This window comes from Canis lupus, chromosome 1 (assembly GCF_003254725.2).
Source record: "Canis lupus dingo isolate Sandy chromosome 1, ASM325472v2, whole genome shotgun sequence".
In the NCBI taxonomy this organism is placed as follows: domain Eukaryota; kingdom Metazoa; phylum Chordata; class Mammalia; order Carnivora; family Canidae; genus Canis; species Canis lupus.
In genome coordinates this window covers 49,163,457-49,183,063 of record NC_064243.1, presented here as the reverse complement: position 1 = coordinate 49,183,063, position 19,607 = coordinate 49,163,457, and the positions used below count along the sequence as shown (strand labels likewise).

Genomic DNA, 19,607 nt, shown 5'->3' with positions numbered 1-19,607 from the left:
ATACTTAGTCAAGACTTAACAAAACGATCAGTGGTTATGGGAATGAGGAGTAAAGAGGATCCTATGAAAGTATTTGAGTGCTGGCTTTCTGCCAGGGGTTGATATAACCACTTACCACAGAATAGACCCTCCATGCTGGCACCTTCAATGCCACTCACAATCCCAACCTCAAATACCTGGGTGTAGAGTCCTTCATCATCTCACGTAAAAATGAAGGAATGGCCAGAGCATGTTTCTAATCTATACTACCAAACTTCTGGAAAAAAGTATTTGCAAGCCACGTAGAAATGTACTCTACACACACACACACACACACACACACACACACCCTCACAACAGTGCTCATGTGCGTGTTTTAAATATATCTGCTACACAAAGATCTCCTGCATCAAGTCAGGTGTGAAAGCCCAGTAGGCATTTCCTTGAATCTGTAACACTCAAAGCAGTATCAAGTCTTCTAGGTCACTGTGGCTCTATGCTATCTTCCAGCCCCTCAGAGGGAAATGACAGGACACAAGGAGGTGGAATGGGGAGAACCGCAAAGGCCTAAGGAAGTGGTTGGTCAATGGGAAATAGCATCCATCAGCCCTGCCCACTAGCCTTGTGAAATTCGGCCAACATCCTCAGAGGAGGCAGCCAATTCCCAGTTGAACTGCTCTTCTGGACACACCACCATCTGCGTGAGAACCCTGGCTCTGAAAATTAGCAAAGGTAAGTAAGGTCCTTGCCATTCTACCGCATTTTCCAGTGTGTGAAATGCAGTAGGCCAATGTCCCCCTCCCACTCTCAAAAAAATTCAAATTTATTTCAATGCACACCTGACACTTCTAGATACACACGTAGACCCAGAAAGTCCCCCAAGATCCACAGCTGTGATGCCACAGCACCAGCACTGCCCCACACACAATGCTGGATCTCCTTAGGTGTCCCCAGCCATACAGGGCAGTCAGGGCCTCCCCTCCCAGAATGATGACTGCGGGCCCTGGGCCACTAGGGAAGAAGGCTGCAGTGGGCCAGGATGGCAGCACAGCACAGCTCTCCCAGCAAAGCCACCCCACCCTTCTTCCACTATTCCGAGCGCCTCAGCCTGGGAGCCAAAGATACCAAGGCTCAGAATATCAAGCTCCTTGCCCAACGTCACGCAGTTATGAAATGTGCCAAGTCCAGCTCAGCTCCAAGGGCAAGTGCTTAACCACCAACGTGAATTGCCTCATTTATTTTTAATTCTTAAAAGTTTTTTTTTTTTAACTTCCCAGAAAATAGTTTCAATTACAACACCACAACTGACAAAACACCCCACAGAACTAAAATGAGAGATTCCGCATCGCGGAGATTCCCAGGGTGAGCGAATCCACCTGCGGAAACGCTGGGAAGGAACCTGTGCAAGATCTAGGCTGCCCCGTGCCACATGGCCCAAGAGACTGTAACTTTCTGAACTCAAGTTCTCCTCGTTTTCCACTTCTGCTGCCCTCTTGCACAGTTTGAATGGCCAAATGCCAAAGGTGCCACCTTCTGCAACCTCTCTTCCCTCACCCAGTGGTTTCTAAGGAAAGGATATCAATCCCCTCAGCCCCCTTTCCCAGCGCTACCCTCACCCCACTTGTGGATCCAAGCTGGTTGAGGACTTCATGGAGAAGGGACTCATCTCTGATTCACTCTCCTTCAAAGTGAGCACTTAGCTTGGCAGCGAGTGGCCCTTTCATACCCCAACCCAGAGTCCAAGAGTGTCACCAGGAGCTCAGAAACACCCTGCCATCACTCCTGCAGATCCAGCGGGGAGCAGGGGCAGAAGTCACACACAAGGCAAATGACTTTAAGATGTCTCTGATTTTAAAGTGAATTCTGAGCCTGAAATATGCCCTAAACATGGACAACTAATTTCATCATAAAAACTGAGCACACAGGCTGAGTCCTCCCTTTAAAGGACGCTTAAAACTGTCTGGCCCCGACTGCAATCCCACGGCCTCTGCCGAAAGTCAGTCGGTGTCTGTCCAGTGGCACAGAGGTTCCATTTTAACCTCATTTGGTTTAAATTTCATAATATCCTGAAAGGTGTTGGCAGATTACCAGCGAGAAGGAGGCACACAAGTAGCATACTGTCAACCAAGCCAGAGACAGGAAGGCATTTCTACTTTCCCAATACTGCTCCAGCAAATGCCACAGGCAGAACCCATCCTGGTCAAGAATAAACCCATGTACGGGCAGCAACAAAGAAGCAAAGCCAGCTGGCCAACACAACTGCCTAGAGTTCAGAAAGCTTAATGAAGAAACACAAGGCCATCTCCTCTGAACGAGGTCGATATGTCTGTCCTAAAGAAAGAAAATTCCAAAGAAAAAGCCAGAGAGGTACTAGACAAAATGTGTAAATTATTTGAGGGTAATGTCTTCCTGGGACACCTCTCAGGTTTTCGTAACTGTCATCACTGAATATCTGCAAAACTGCAATATCTTGCAAAATAGAATATGGGTTTCTCTCATTTTTAAAACTGCTAATGTCTAAAGTAAAGGACATAAAATTCAGTTATACAATGTAGGATGTGCCCAACTTCCTAGAGAAAAAAAAAATCTTAGAAAACTTGAGTTCCCTCCCTCCAACACAAAACAGCCCCATGCACTCCTCTTCTTCACATGTACTGCCACAAAGCCACACACTTTTGAAATATACCTTAGTTCCCTCACACTCCCTGAGTCTTGGGGTTATGGTAATGGTCATGTAGCTATTAAACTTTTTATTACTGGCCTACAATTAATTATTGGTTTATAAAGCAGTATAGAAACATGATGGAATCGGTAATAAAATTAATAAGCATGTGTGAATCTATAATTTGGTTTCTTAAAAGAAAAAAACACACAAAGCTCAGTAAAACAGACTAAATTCACACAGCACAGTAACGGGGCTAGAAGAATGTTTTTCTGAATCCGGAGCGAGCAGCAAATCTAAAATTTTAGGGACAAGGGAAAAGTCTTTCCAACCTGAACATCAAAAAAAGACTTTCCTATTTTTTGGCCTGCATCCAAGTCCTCTTGCAGAACATTCAGGAAATCGTCTGGCTCACTTCTGCCCCTTATCATTACCAGATAGTTTCTCAGCTCGTATATCCAGCTCGCTAACCTTCAAAAATCTGGAACAGTCTCCCAAACTTCAGAAGGGGGAGGGGGCAGGCAGGGAGGAAAAGGAGGGCGCGGAAAGAAGCAGGATTTCCAAAATGGACATTGCAGCAGAATGTCAAGAGCTTAATGGAACCACCGTTGTGGACGACTTTCTGTAGCTGACACGAAAAGAGAAGAATCTGATTTGGCATGATAAATCTGCGACCTGGTCTGAAGGCCAGGAGACACATGAGTTTGACACAGCATGGCAAAAGCATATATAGGAAGTACTTCACTTCCTATTCTAACAAACCCACAAAGCTGTGGATAAAGATATGAGGCCTGCACAAAAAAAAAAAAAAAAAAAGAAAGAAAGAAAAAGAAAAAAAAAGAAAAAAAGAAAGGAAAGGAAAGGAAAGGAAAGGAAAGGAAAGGAAAGGAAAGGAAAGGAAAGGAAAAAGAAAGAGAAAGAAGCCAGACATTAGTCTTTGGTTTTCCCGGGTGGTTACACAGGGTCTGGGAGCAAGAAGCCAGTTGGCTAGAGAGGGATCCAGCTGGAAGCAAGGCTCTAAGTCCACACCAGAGCCTAAGGCGCTAGGGGATGGTTGGGGGGGTGGGGGGCAGCAAAGTTTTCAAACCATCACCAAGAGTGACTAACAAAGGTCATGTGAAATAGAGAGGGAGGTGAGCTGCACTCGGAAAGGTGCCATGGCAAGTGGAAGGAGCCCAGAGACATGGCTCCAACTCCCACCCCACCCTGAGCAGCTGCGTGGGACACGCTTAATCTCCCGAGCCCCGACTTCCTCATCTATGAAACTCAGCTGCTACACAAAGTCACTGCGAGGAAAATCATGACCAGGAATGTAGAACTTTTGAGAAACTAGGATTTAAGGCTTTCATCTGATCAATAGAAAGCTTCAGCCTGCTTAAAAATGGAGTTTACAAAAAAAGGTACATTGGCTTGGAGCCTCCTAAAGGAATGTCACGTAACACAGGTCAGGAAGTGGAGGGAACAGGCCCCTGTCTTGGGCCATCTCCATCGAGCTGGAGATGGGGGTCCCTCAGGACAACGCATGTGTGTACACACACACACACACACACACACAAACCCTACTGCCTCCTAGGTTCTCTCAGGACAAGAGATCCACTTTGGACCTACACATGCCTGGGCCCCATAGCCACCAGTTGCCACCAGAACAGAGGCCTGATGAATTTGAATTTCTGGCAGAGGAGCAGGGGAAAAAAAACATGAGACCTTCCTAAGGAGGTTCCACTGCAATGCAAGAGGTGGAATTCTTAGTAAATTGGCAAGGGCCCCTCCACAACACAAAGTTCCCCAAAAGACTGCTTGTCCTTCCTCTGCTATGACCATGGCACTTTTTTGCTCAGGTCAACTCTGTGGTGTCAGGATGCAGGCCTGTATTTCAACCCTAATCCCTCTGCGAGGATTTTTTTAAAAATCAGAGTAATTACCTGGATGTTCCCATACTTTGTTCCTCATGTGCATAAAGAAAAGTTGGATTACAGGCTAAACCTCCTTAATTATATGGATGCCTGAATTCAACTGCTTTTAAAGCCAACCCACCAGCCCACGGCATAGAATTCAAACCATAATGCTCAGTCCCCTTGTAAGCTGTCACCAGTGTCCCAGAAACCCCTCCCAGACTCAGTGCAATTCCAGCAGAGACGTAACCCCAAGGGCAGGTCTGCCCTCTGCAGCATAACGCCCCTGAGGCTGCTCTCAGGTGCTAAATCTTCTCCAGGCTGGTGAGGCTGACACAGGAGAAAAATCTCTGCTTTGAAGATGCCGGGGTCAAATGTCAGACTGGCGAAGACAGCTCAGCAAAACCTAACACCCAACTGGGAAAAGGAAACACACAGGGCACTCCTTTAGTGCCAGGACAGGTATCACCTTTATGAGTTCCTTTTAAAAGGACAGCATTATCTCACCTCAACTTCAAGAGCTCTCATGAAGAATAAGGGAAACATCTATCGAGAGACTTCATGGCTCACACTTTTGCTGAATGGTCTGCAAACACTCACTCAGCTGCCCCCAATCCCTCCGGGGCGGAGGGGGGGCGGTTCCCTTTTCCAGCACAGAATGATGGCCTGAGAGAAGAGGCAGCCACTTGCTGAACTGCCACCCTCAGCAGAGATCTTGCTTCTTGCTTCACTATGGAAATTAAAATAGAAACTTCCAGATTTCCATCATATCTACCAGTCTACCTGCATCATCTTCACACACACCCATCACTAAGGCCCACCCTTCCTGGTGCCCTGGCTGCCAGACCTGTCCCCTATTTGGGGACAGCACCCAGGTTTTGTGTTCTCTCTCTCTTTTCCTTCCTTCTCTCCCTTCACCCTGGATCACCAATCTTTCTCTGTGCTGGTTCACTCCCTTCAGCATACCAACCTTTTATAATAGATCCCACTTTTTACAACCCTCTCCCTTGACCCCACACACCAGTGCAGTATCCCCCCCACTGCTCTGATCCCTTTACAGCAAACCCCAAACTTACTGTTTGCTCGTCCTATCATGCCCTCTCATTCCCTTAAAGCCAACTGGGCTTTCACCCACCTCTCCACCAAAACCTGTGGTATCCTCATCAAAGACCTCTGTGCTGCCAAATCCACTGGTCACTTAGTGTCGTGGTACTCGGTGCTCCACATGTGACACACCTGACCACTTTCTTCCTACAACCCTGCCTTCCCTGGGCTTCCAGGACATTGCGCTCTCTTGATTCTCATCCCATCTCCCTGGCAGCTCTTTGTCAGCTTCCCCTACAGGTTCCCAGCATCCTGCAGACCTCTGAGAACAGGGTTCCTCAGAATTTGCCTCCACCACTCCCTAAGGACTCACTCAAGTGCTTTCTAGCTATGCAACAGCAGCTCCCAAACTGACATTCCCAGGCTCGGACATTGCCCTCAACCCAAAGACACTGCTCTAGCTGCCCACCCGACCTCCCCACTCAGATGCTAGATGTAACCGAACATCAACATGGCTAAGCCAAACTCCTTGTCTTCCCCCTAAACTGGCTTTTCCCCCCCATCTCTGAAAACAGCAATTCCATTTGCAATGCAACTTCCAATTGCACAGACTAAACCCTGCACTCGTCTTTCTCACCTCATATCCCGGACACAATCGTCAGAAAATCCATCAGCTCCACCTTCAAAATATCCAACTCCGACTACTCTTCACCACACCCTTTGTTATAACCCTGGTCCAATTACTGTAACTTCTTACCCAGTCTATCAAAAAACCCAGCTTCCCCCTTTGGCCACCCCCACCCTATATCACTCCTCTGCTCAAAATCTTCCCAGGGCTCGCACCTCCCTAGGAATAGAAGCCAGAGTCATTGCAATGGCCTATGGGACCTGACACCCAGCTACATCACCTTCCCTCTGGTTCCCTCCTTCTGTTCCCTTGGACACTCATGTTTTTCCAGCCACAAGAGCCCCTCTACCATGTCCTAGCCCCACCAGCGTGCTCCCAGCCAGAGCACCTGATACAGGGTCCCCAATTTGACCCACTTCCTGCATGGTCTATGTTTTCACATCATCTTACAGAAAGGCCTTGGAAAAGTTTGTCCTGCCTTATAGAAGGGCCCTGCCCACAGCTCTTCCCTCCCTTGGTATCAACCAAAGGCGGACTGTACAGAGACAGAAAAGAGCTACGTGGCTTCTCACTTTGCTTGTGGTGAGGAACACATGTACAGCTCACAGCAGGTGAAGGAGTCTCAGAGAGACAACAAGGGTGACTCAGTGGAGATGCACCCTTGTCACTTCTAGGAATTCACTTCTTTGGCACTTCCAGTTTGGTGGTTTGGTTTTCTATTTTCAGACCAGGGGCAAACAGCAGGGAGCGTCGGGGGAAGTTTTTGGTTTTCGGTACAAAACACCATTTTACAACTGTGACTGGCTGCAGAGTGGAGAGAACCTACAGACAGCAACAACTGCATGTGACACACAACCAAAATCCAACAGTCCCCTGGCTCCTCGATGGGCTCTCTGCATGCACACATTACTGCAACACACACATGTGCATGAAGGATACTGACAGCGCTCGGGCACAAAGGCTCTGATTGAAAAGCCAGCTCCTGAACTTTCCTCCCAGGCCGCCCACTGGCAACCACATTTCAAAGGCCACCTTCCACTGTTCCCACATGCCACCATCTTTCCCTCCATTGGTTAAAATAAAACCACGAGTAACACCTTCACGATCTAACTTCCTGCATCTCTCCTCGCCCTCTGTGAACCGAAATACTTGTCAGAATCCGCTCCATCCAAGGAAGCTACCCTCCATATGTTTGCTCAAGGACAGCTGCCCCAGCAGAGCTAAGAGCACACCAAAGCTAACAGAAAAACCCCACCAAAGGTCTCTAGCTGCTCTGAAAGGTAAGTTTCATGCTCCCGGGGACCGGAGCAACCAGCCTTTCCCCACCCCGCTGTGAAGGGCTGGCGCCCTGCCGCCCCCCTGCGCTGGCTAACATAGAGACGAAAATAGGCAGATGACACAGGGCTTCGGGCACCTCCAAATCCTCTCCAGCAGCAGCTGTCTAAGCTGAGCAGCACGGTGGAGCTGAGGAAGTACTTGCACATCCACCACCACCCCACCCCACCCCCGCCTTGCCTCCTGGCTCCCTGTTCCCACCTACGACAGACAGCCTGCAATCCAGCACCCATTCCCCCTTCCAGGGAAGCCCTGCGAGGGCAGAGAAGGGGCCCCTGCTGACCACTGACACCCATGCACAAGTCGGCTGGGGCTCCTTAACCCCTACAGGAGAGAAACAAGGAGGCTCTCTCTCTTTCCTTGGACCGTGGAACTGCTGCAGCCACCCCAGGAAGGAAGACAAGCCAAGAAAGCTGCAGGAAGGGGCCCAGGGCTGGCCTGACATATGGCATCTGGCATCCGCCCAAAGCCTCCACCTCCTATCATCAAACTCCTCCTTGTTTAAGGGAATTTGAGTTGGGCTTTCTGCAACTCACAACTGGAGGAATCCTGAAGGATGCATACCTCAGAACCACAGAATTTTGGATGCAAAATGGACCCCGAGAATCACACAGCCCAGTGGTTTCTAGACTTTTTCAAATGATGGAAACGTTTCTTTCTCAAAAGGACTCTTTGGGTGGAGTGCCAATGTATAAAGCGGCTAAAGAAGAAATGCTCTCTGGTTGAGGCAGAAGCCCCAAGGCACTAATAGAGAGCCCAGGGGGTACAGGATAACAGGCTAAAAATATCAGGAAGCTAACGCAGGAACTCTAACTTATAGACAAAAAGGAATCACCGCCACTGCCCCAGTAGATGAACATGAAGGGTGGGGCAGGCACTGAAATGCATTCTGATCCTCACACCACCCCTAGAAGCTTGACTAGCACCCTGGTTTGACACAAACAGAAATTAAGGCCTATCAGGACCAGTACCTGGCCTGAGACCTAATAACTAGTAAAGGGAGGGGTCCAAATTCAAACCCAAGACAGCCACTGCCCTCTCATGTGGAGGAAACTGAGATCCAGAGAAAGGAGATGTGCCACAGCCAACTCAACAACCCAGCTCTCCTGTGTCCAGCTGCAAGCAGGACACGTTGCACTTGGCCAGTTGTGATCAACACGGGCTTATCAGATATCTCTGGGCAGGCACAGGCTGGGAGGGGTGATACCTGGAAGGGCAGAAAAGTCTCGAGAGATTCGAGATTCACAGAGCAGGCTCGAGATGCATCAGCCAGAGGCCCGCCTTGCCCATCCCCCAGACTCCCCAGAAACCATTTAGAGCCAAGAGCCAACAACTGCTTCCAGCCCTACCCTGCACAGCTGCACTAGGACAGGCAACAAATGTCCAAAAGGAGACTTACCGCCAAGACCACAATCAAGAATCACCAGTTATCAAAAGGGCGCCAACGCCATGAAAACGAGGACAAACTCCCCCAACAAAAGAAACTGGGCCCAAGGAAAGAGAATTAATAGAGCAATCAGAGCCGAACTTTACAACCTATCTTACTAGGAATGATGAAAGCTGTGGCAGCCACAAAGATGGATTCACAGGCAGCTGTGAATATACATCAACTGGAGACCTCGCTGAAATCAAAATTAAAAAAAAAAAAAAAAACAGAAAAGTTTAAGAGCTATGAGCAACAGAATGGCTAAGCTGGGAATGGGAGACAAGGCATTCTTCTGGAACTCTAAGTGGTAGCCAGATACAAAGTATTAAAGACAAGTCAAGCAGGACAAAGAATAAGTTACAATGAAGAAAAGCTGAACAGAACAATTATTGAAACTTTGACCCAAATGAAGAACAGTTTTTCCAAACACAGAACACTCCCAATTTGACTAGGTGCTAGGCCACAAGGGAAATGTCAATAAATTCCACCACATTTACTAGCCACCACGGGTGGAAGGGATCCATTCTAGGGAAAAAATGATTCTAAAAAATTAGTGAGTTCAGAGAGTTGAAATAGTTAGAATTTAGGTCCTGAAACAAACTATTTAGAGCATAAAAATAAAAAACTATGTAACAAAGCTCTGAGTAGTACAGTCCTTAGAACAAAGAAACCTATAGCTTTAAATTTATCTCATATTATGTAAAATTATTTAAAATAAAAGATCTAAGCTTTTTGACAAAGTTACTAGGAGAGAGCAAGTTAACAAAATTGACAATACATGGTGATGGAGCTTGTGAACAAATGTAAAAAATCTTTAATAAAAATGATGAAGAAAAAAATGTACAAACATCAGAAGTTTTTAAAAATTTACCTAGAGATACAAAGAGTATTTTCAAAATTATAAGAGTAGCACACTACATATTTATACGTGAATGCAAAATTAAAATGACAATTTTCCAGAAAATATAGTTTTGGTTAAACTGGATCAAGAATAAATAGAAAATCTGACTAGATACATAAAAAAGCTAAAACTGAAACCATAATCAAAACAACTCCTCTACTGTACTCTACTTTCTCAAAGACTCCAGGCCCAGATAGTTTTACTGGTGAGTTCTACCAAAATTTAAGAAAGCGAAAACATCTATCTTACACAAAACTATTCCATGGCATATAAAATAGTAAAAGCTAATTATAATTAGCTCTTTCCACAAAGCAAACACATCCTTGATGCTAAATTCAGCCAAGACCAGCATGGCAAAGAAAATTATAGTCCAATCTCACTTTTAAAAAAGCTATAAGTGGGCAGCCCGGGTGGCTCTGTGATTAGCACCACCTCAGCCTGGAGACCCAGAATTGAGTCCCATGTCAGGCTCCCTGCATGGAGCCTGCTTCTCCCTCTGCCCGTGTGTCTCTGCCTGTGTGTGTGTGTGTGCGTGTGTGTGTGTGTGTGTGTCTTTTGTGAATAAATAAAATCTTCAAAAAAAAAAAAAAAGCTATAAGCATCCTACATAAAATATTAGTAAACATAACTAGATATATGCGTGGAAAAAGTAAACTTTCACCCTGTCCTCACATCATACATAAAAATTAACCCAAAAAATTGATCATAGGGCCAAACATAAAAGTTAAAACTACAAAACTTCTAGACAACCATAAAAGAAAATCTGTTTGAGCTTTGAGTCAATCAGTGGTTCTCAACAGGAGGTAATTTTGTCCACCAGGGGCCATTTAAAATGTCTGAAGTCATTTCTGTTGGTCATGACCAGGGTGGGGGCAAGGGGTTCCCTCCTGGCATCTAATGGGTAGAGGCCAGGGATGCTACTTAACATCCTCCATGCACAATGCAGTCCCCACAACTGAGAATTACCCAGGCTAAATGTCAATAGGGCTGAAATTGAGAAACCTTAACACAGGTAAATATTTCTTAAGCTACAAACACCAGGAACCACTAAAAGATAATAATAAATTGAAGTTCAGCAAAATTTTCAAGTATTTGTTGATCAAAGTATACATCAAGGAAATAAAAAGGCAAGCCAGGAACTGGGAAAAAATATTCATAGTACACATTACACATACCTACAAAAGGACTTGTACTCAGAAAACAGAGTCCTTAAAACTCATTAAGATGACCCTTCCCCCAGAAAAATTGGAGAGGGGAGTGGCAAAAGACTGGTTTTAACAGACATTACTGAAGACTGTCCAAATGGTCAATAAACACATGGAAGATGCTCATCATTAGACATTCCAACAAATGCACAAAAAAGATATTCAACGTCACGAAGTCAGGGATATGGAAATTAAGATGGCACTGAGGTACCACTACAAACCCACCAGAATGGCCAAAATTAAAAAGACTTGTAAGACCAAGTGTTAGCAAAGACGCAGAACTGAAAATCTTATCCTACTGATGGGAATGCACAATGGACATCCACTTCTGAATACATTTGACAGCCCCCATAGTTAAACACTCACCATTCAATGAACAATTCCACTCCTACGTTTCTACTCAAGAAAAAAAGGAATGTACAAGTCCACGCAAAATCTTGTACGTAAGTACTCAAAAGCTTTATTCAAAAGAGCAAAAAATGAGTTAACATCTTAGATTATTTTTAGATCAAAGGGAAAACCAATAGGAAGATTACACTGTTTAAAATTAACAAACATAACGCGAGAAGGGTGTCATGGTTGCTGCTGTCATGGCCAGCACAATCTTCTTCCAACATGATGTTCCATTCCTGGGGTCTCCAATTCCAGCTTTGGCCTCTCCCACTGTTCCCTCTGCTTAAGAAATTATTGGAGAATAAATGAATCCTGCGTCACCTTGCCAGGATTAAAGATGAGGAGAACATAATAAGCATAAGTTCAGGCCTCTGTCCCTCAGTGGTCATGAGTTAGCTATAAGGAAGACACAAAGGATCCATAGGCATACCCAATCTCAGCTACTTCCACCTTCTCACACACCACAATGGCCGGTGCCATTACCAAGAGACAGATCCCGGTGGCTGGGAAAACAAAAAGGAAGAAAAGGGAAAGAGGAGGGGGTGGGGGGGAAGAAGAAAGAAGAAGAAAAGAAAGAGAAAGAACATTACCTGCAAAGTAATGAGCTACTTCCTGTCACTCAGTCCCAGTTCTGAGACTCTACAAAACCTCTGACCAACGCAATAGTTTTACATGCCGAGATCAAAATAAAGATGAGAACATCTGAATTATTTTTCTCAACTCCATCTTTTAAAAATCCTTCTATGTAACACTGATAAAAAAACGTGAAATCCATTCAGGAATTCATTTTCTGGGAATTTATCAGGAACACTCTTCTAAGAATTAATGCATGAGATCTAATGTACCCATAATTAACAATTGTGGGCTTCTACACACACTTACTGTTGCAAGAAATGTACACACACAAATGGATGTGGTCCAGGTTTAACATGTGGCCCAAATTAAGCATATAAGCATTGTTCCTTCAGAAAAATCTCAGGAAAAAAAAAACCTCAGGAAAAAAAATCTCCTTAGAGACAGCAACTAAACCAACCTCAACTCCCAGCTGGCTTCATTATTCTCTTGTTCTCAATATAATAAAAACTTTCCAGCATTGGTACCCAAATGATTGGGGGGGGAACTTGTTCTGAATAAATTATAAAGTACCCTACTTAGATCAAGCAGTCCAGTGCACTATTTTATAACTAGTACAAACTGTTAAGATCTCACTAATGATGTTAACATCTAAATAAAATGGAAACTCACCTACTACATAGGATGTAAAATGATATTTTCTGAGGTGTAAATCACACGGTGATAAGTAAAGCTACTGACCAGCAGAGAGCATCTTGGTGACTTTTGGTGACTCTGCATGGCCACTTGGCTTTCACTGCTCCAGCCCCACTGACCTCCAGACATCCCTCACCAGCACTAACACTCCTCCTTCCTCAGAACCTCGGTACCCGCCAGACCCACAGCCAGGCACAGTGGCCTCAGGAAACATGTTCCTTCTCCTAGCACCACCACCACCACCACCCCACCACCCTCCCCAACCCTCCCCAAGAAACGGCTGGTGACTAAGAATACACCAACTTCTGCGGCACACGTCTCACCCGGCACAGTCATCTGTATCTTAGAGAACAGACGACCGAGGTGCTCTAAGAAACAGTGTGCTAATAAGTGCTGCAGGGGGCCAGACACACTTAGGGAAAATCACCTTTTCTGTCCCTGCTTTTCAGTACACAACTCAGAGACCTGTGCTCTCCTCCATGTGCACAAATATAGTTAAAGCTACTGCTGAAATAGTTCTCTACTGTTTTCTTCACCCCTCCCAATAACTAACCACACCAGAAACCACACCCCTGCCACCTCCTTACCCCAGGAGAGAGCTGGCCCTTGGCTTTGCCCTCACCTGGTGACCTGCAGGCAGCAGGTCGACTGAAGCAGACTCGACTTCCCTCCAGTGGGTTCTAAGGGACCAAAGATGAAAAGTACCCTCTTTGGTTCTAGAAAGCTGGACTTGAGAGAAGTTGCTTCCTAGGATCCAACTCTATTATTGAGAGACAATGAAAATTTACCACCAGGGCTCCAATTAAGGCTGTGCAGTGTCTGGGCACTCCAAAGCTGTGGTGTGGATGACAGGTTTCTGGTGACTGCCCTGGGCACCAAACCACAACGAGCAAGACGATTCTCAATAGAAAAATATGTTCTGTATTACAAACAAGCAATTTACAAATATTTGGGATGTGATCCTTGGGTCTACAGGGGGTGTCTACCTGGGGTCTGCTGCCACTTGACCAAACTCCACAAACGTTAACACTTGTAAAGTCTACTTTTCATGCTCCTGGGAGAAGTGGGGTGGATCTGGGTGGGTTATTCACATTTCAGACAAATGGACTCTCAGAGATAGAATAAAAAGGCAGCTTAACACATCCTGCTTTGGTGATACTAAGTAATACTTTTCATACTGTATTTAAAAAATTATCGCTCACATTCCTGTTCTTCAAATATATGCTAAAGAACTTTTAGCCAGTGTTACCTAATAAAAGAACACAGATTTTTTACATCCCCTCCCAACCAAAAAAAAAAAAAAAAAAAAAAAACTTGAGTATTTAAGCCAAGGTATTCATTTAAAATGGGAATAAATAGGAAAAATTTCATTTGGCGGAATATTGAGTTTAAAGTTGAGATTATGCACAGCTCTGGAGCAATCTCAATGCAAAACCGCAGAGTGCTGAGAGAGAAAAGAAATGTGTGCAAGCTCACCCCTGAATGGACTGGGAGATTTGCTGTCCTAAGGAAATCTGGCAGAAAGAGTAAAAGCGCCAACTTTAAAGATATTCTAAGATTGCAGAAGACACATTTGTCACACTAACAATGCATATCCCCCTAGAGCGCTCTCTAGCATTTTCGAGCTGAAAATACAAAGGCCATTTCCTACTGGACCCAGAGGCCATGTTCCACTCGCAAATGAGGTTAACAAATGCAGATTCAAATTCAAGACGCTGTGAGGACTCACTTAATGCGAAACTAAGCATCCCCCCCCCCATCAGCCACTAAATATGTGTCTGCCCTCGAAGCCAACTTTAACCCTAACTATTAAAAAATAAATTCCAATTTGCTAACAAGACCAAGACTTCGACACCACTAGCCCCGCTGAGCTAATTTCTCATGGATAGGGCTGGTCACATTAGCCATTATTCCAAAACCTCCTTCCTTTGAATGTAAGCCACGTTTCTCCACCTGGCAGAAATTGACCCCCTTTTTCTGTGTACCCTGCTCATTACTGTGTAGTATGTATCTTAGGGCAGCCAACTAACTATAAACTAATGTGCAGTAAATTCTCCAGCCTGCCATCCTCCCCTCTCCCCCCCAAAAAAGGGAAAAGAAATAAAGAACATGGACCTTGCAAGGAATTTCTATTCTTGTGAGCTCAGCCTTATTCTCCTTAGAATAGTGGTATCTGCAAGTCCTAAACTCAGGGGTACGAATCAGACCATGTCTGATACAAAGGAAAAACTAAGAATCCCATAAACCCCACCAAAAGCTCAAAGTTCAGCTCAAAGCGGGCTCAACTTCATTCTGAGAAGTAACTTGCTAGCGCCGGTCCACTGGTCTTTCTGAACCCTTCATCCTGCTTCCTTTTTACCAAAGTTTAAAAAAAAAAAAATAGTATAAGTTGGATTTTCCATCATCCTAAACAGTCCACGAAAGGTTGGTCAGAAAATTCTCTGGTGGTTGGTGGTTCCCCAGCCGGGGGACTCCTATCCTCGCCAGCGCAGGGCACTCACAGCCCTCGATGGGACCCGCGATTATACAATCATGATTCCCAGAGCGAAAGCCTCCACTAGAATAATCCACCCTAGAGACAATGACATCATGTGAGCAACTAGACAGGAAGTTAGGCTCGGAGAAGTGGAGGGTAAAGTCTTGAGAGCCAACACAGGATGACCACCCTCCATTCCCGATCGGGGCGGAGGTGGCGGGGGGAGTCACCTTCTGCAGAAAAGCTACTTTAAAGAGAAAAATGGAAAACCTACAGGGAGGAAATCAATCAGCAAGTGACACCGACGCCCCCCAACTCTGAGGCCACTCGTGCGGCGTCCTCCGACACTGAGGGGCCTCGCCAAGGTCCCGCTGGTGGAACTCGGAGGAAAACGTGGAGTGGGAACAAAGCAAAGCTGTAGTTCCTGCGTCCTCCAACTTTGCCGGCGCCCCGCTGAGAGGGCACGAGCTGGCGGAGGGTGCCCGCAGCGTGCCACCGGCTGGGTCGGGGCGGCCGGCTGCTCGCACACAAAGCCGCCCCGGACTCAGTGACAGCCACAAGTGGCCGGGCAGCGCCCCCCCCCGCCCCCGCCCCCGCCCCCACCCCCCGGGCAGCGCCGGCCGGCACCGGGGCGGCGGGAACCCCGCGCCCCCCGCCCGCGCGCGCGCGACCCCTCGTCCCCCGTCCCTCGCCACCACGCGGGCAACTTTCCCTCGGGGCCAGCGGGACCCAGACCCGGACGGAGGGAGACTCGGGGGCCCAGCCCCTCCCCGGAGCGCCCCCGCCCCCCACCCAGCCCCGCCGCGCGCCCCGGGCACTGCGAGCGAAGCCTGCGCCCCGGCGGGGCCACCCACCTGCACAGCTCGGGGAAGTCGGCGCCCTGGGCCCGCGCGGCGCCCGGGGCCCCGACCAGCAGCAGCAGCTGCAGCAGGACCAGGGAGCGCAGCGGGCGGGCGGCGGGCGCGGGCCCCGGCCCCAGGTGGGCGCTCCGGCCGGCGGCGGCCCCCATCGCGCCCGGCCCGGGCTGCGCGGCGAGCGCGGAGCTAGCGGCGCGCGGCTGCCGGGGGCCGCGCCCGGGACATGGTCGCACCGCCAGGGCGGAGGCTGGGCTGCAGGCGAGGAGGAGGAGAGGAGCACGACAGGAGCGGGAGCGGAGCGGGAGCCCGAGGGGCGCGCGGCTCGGCTGGGCTCGGCGGCGGCGGCGGCGGCGGCGGCGGCGGCCCCGGAACCGCGTCACGTGACCGCGCCCGGCCCCGCCCCCGCCCCGCCCCGCTCACATGACTCCCTTGTTCAGGTGATCCCCGCCCGCCCCGGCTCCGCCCAGGCCCGGTCACGTGAGCGCGGCACGCGCGGGGCAGGAAGCGGCGCGGCGGGGCGCGGGGCGCAGGTGCGTGGCCCGGGCCTGCGAGCCGGCGGCGGCCCTCGGCGGGGACCGGCGCACGCCCCGGGGCGCGCTCTGGGGGCCCCGCACTCGGAGCCCCCGCAGCTCGGAGCCCCGCACCTCCGCCTCGACCGACGGCCGGGGTCGGCGAGGGGGGTCGGACCTTGGTGCCGCGCGGCGGATGCCGTCACGCGGCGGCGCGGCTGCGGGTCCGGCCGGCGGGGCCCGGCGCGGGGTCCCAGGGCTCGCCCCGAGCCTCTCCCGGCCGCCGCTGGGAGTGTCACTGGCCCCGGGCAGGAGGGCGGCTCCCCAGGTGGGGGCGGCGGAGGGAGGCAGGCGGGGGCGGCTGAGAGGCGAGTGCCCCTCGCGAGGCTCTGGGAATTCCTCTGTTCAAAGGTTCTCTCGAGCCCACCCCAGGTGAATGGCTCCGAGCCGGGCTCGGTGCGAAAGTAAGCGGACCTCCGAAGCCCGGGACCCCAAGCGTGCGCCTTGCCTTACAGCAACTAGCGCGACCCCGACCCCCGGCGGAGACCGCTCGTCTTCAAGGCTTACTCCGAGCCCGACGCCGCCGGCCCGCACTGACGCACCGGGCTGGGAACCGCGAGGCTGCACCCTCGTGACAGATGAGCCGCAGACTCCGAGATGTCGAGTGACTTACCCAGGGACACTCTGGGATGTGGCAAAGCTGGGGTTCAAACACAGACGCACGGGGATCCCCGGGTGGCGCCGCGGTTTGGCGCTGCCTGCAGCCCGGGGCGTGATCCTGGGGTCCCGGGATCGAGTCCCGCGTCGGGCTCCCCGCATGGAGCCTGCTTCTCCCTCCGCCCGTGCCTCTCCCTCTCTGTGAGTCTCTCATGAATAAATAAAACCTTAAAATAAAAAGGAAGCAAATACATACATATGATTAGGACCCAATAGCAGCTGACATTTACTAAGCAGGTAATTATGTGCAAAGGAGCATTCTGGCGCTTTGGTGTAGCTCACTTAATTCTAACACGATCCTGTAAAAAAACGGTACCTTTATTGCACCTACTTTACAGATAAGGAAACTGAGACCAGAGAGAGAGAGTAAATGACTTGCCAGTCATGCAGCTAGTAAGAAAAAGCCTGGGTGTGAGCCAAGTCAGGCAGTGCCCCGAGTCTCTGTCTTAGTCACCATGCTTTTGAAAGAGTAATATAACCCAAGAAAGGAAAAGGTTGTAGTGGCTCAGAGGAGGAGCTCGGGTGTCCAACGGTGGGTATCTAGAAAGGGTACGTATTTTGCAACTCCAGTGTTATAACTGACACAGCAAAGATCTTCAGGGGATACTGAAACCAGCAGGTGAAAAATCATTACAACTGGAATATTCACTTTGTCTCAAAGTATCACCCTCAAAGTGTATTTCCCGAATACAAGGGAAATATACCTTTACAATGGAAAGATCTGATAGATCCACCTTAGGTGATTAAAATTACTATCACCAACATGTGGAAAAACTAACATTTTATGCATCCTATAGTGACACAATGAAAAATACTGCTAAAGGTAATATTTAAAAGAGAGTATAATGATGACTCAGAGGCGGATGTAAAATGAACACGTGTTAAAGATGTTATTTAAATCATTAATTAACATAAGAACGAGTAGCATGTAACAATTGACTCGAAGGGGAATCCAAAGACAGAGTCCAACACATACATCAAGTAGTCAGGAATGCTGAAGTTAAATTGCCTAATAGATGGAGGGTTGGTCACTATCCATAAGTCAAAAATCAATTGCATTTCAACGGACATAATTTGCATTTCTAAAGACAAGAATCATAGATTATCAACAGTATTCTACAATTTCCAAAGCTGTAAAAGACCATGAAAGATACAAAACCCCATAGAATCAGCACAGCAGGGAGCATTAGATGGTGCTTAGCCTTCAGCTGAGGTTGCTCCATATTATTTTTGGTCTGTTTCAAAGTCTTCCATCATTTTCCCCTATAGTAAGCAATATCACTTGTATATTCTTCTCATCATGATGTTTAATTTAAATCAGAATAAAACCATTGAATCCAGTTATGAAGCATTCTATAAGAAAACTGAATTAGACAATTAAAATATGGCAATGCTCAGGGCCCCCGAGTGACTCTTGAGCATCGGACTCTTGGTGTTGGCTCAGGTCATGGTCTCGTGGGATCAAGCTTCAAGTTGGGCTCAGTGCTCCACATGGAGTCTGCTTGAGATCCTCCCTCTCCCTCTCCTCCTGCCTCTCTCCCTGCTCATGCTCTAATTAATTAATTAATTAATTAAATCTTTTTTAAAAAGTCAATGCTCTGTAAGGCACCCCCCCCCCAAAAAAGCAAGAGTACTATTCCAAATCAGGGTTACAAACAACACACTAAGGGCCAAATCTGGCCAGAGAGATCTTTTGTAAATAAAGTTTTATTGGAATGTAGTCATACCTATTTGTTTATGTATTGTCTACAGCTGCTACTAAATAAAAGACCTTGAAGTCACATTGTCATTTCCTGATCCTCACAACAATAAGCGAAGTAATCTGCTTTCCGGGGCAGGCAGGCGGGTGTGTGGGGCGGGGGGGAGGACTGTACAGTAAATAGTATTATCAAATCAATGTTAAATTTTGGGAGATGAGATCATGATATTGTCATTTTGTAGGCAAACATCCTTGCTCTTACGTGATACATGCTGAATGTAAAGTATCATGATGTCAGCAACTTTCATATGGCTCTAAAAAGAAGGATATGTATAGAGAGAAAACAGGTATCAGGGTGCCTGAGTGGTTCAGTGGAGCATCTGATTCTTGGTTTTAGCTCAGGTCATGATCTCAAGGTGGTGAAATTGAGCCCCGCGTTGGATGCTGGGCTGGGTATGGAGCCTGCTTGAGATTCTCTCTCTCCCTCTGTCCCTCCCCACAGCTCTCTTTCTTAAAAAAAAAAAAAAAAAGGGCATGTCAAAAATATTAACAATTGCCACATGTAGGTGAAGAGTGTATCAGTGCTCTTTACTATCCTTTCAGTTTTTCAGAAGC

At 47.9% G+C, this 19,607-nt stretch overlaps 1 protein-coding gene and 2 long non-coding RNA genes across 3 annotated transcripts in view; 1 reads left to right on the top strand and 2 right to left on the bottom strand.

The window, feature by feature from the left end:
- IGF2R (insulin like growth factor 2 receptor) overlaps positions 1-16,440 on the bottom strand; it is a 99,770-nt gene extending 83,330 nt beyond the window's left edge. Inside the window, exon 1 of the mRNA XM_025422683.3 lies at positions 16,065-16,440. Within this exon, the coding sequence (XP_025278468.3) occupies positions 16,065-16,219 (155 nt within the window). The 5' untranslated portion in view covers positions 16,220-16,440. The remainder of the gene's footprint in view (positions 1-16,064) is intronic.
- Positions 11,508-14,032, bottom strand: LOC112644394 (uncharacterized). The gene is made up of 2 exons (XR_003126346.3): positions 13,357-14,032; positions 11,508-11,968 (listed from the first exon to the last, which is right to left on the bottom strand). It is a non-coding gene; the product is annotated as an uncharacterized LOC112644394 (long non-coding RNA).
- An 88-nt stretch (positions 16,441-16,528) lies between the features above and the next one.
- LOC125755749 (uncharacterized) lies at positions 16,529-17,482 on the top strand. The gene is made up of 2 exons (XR_007412975.1): positions 16,529-16,597; positions 16,988-17,482. It is a non-coding gene; the product is annotated as an uncharacterized LOC125755749 (long non-coding RNA).
- The last annotated feature ends 2,125 nt before the right edge of the window (positions 17,483-19,607 follow it).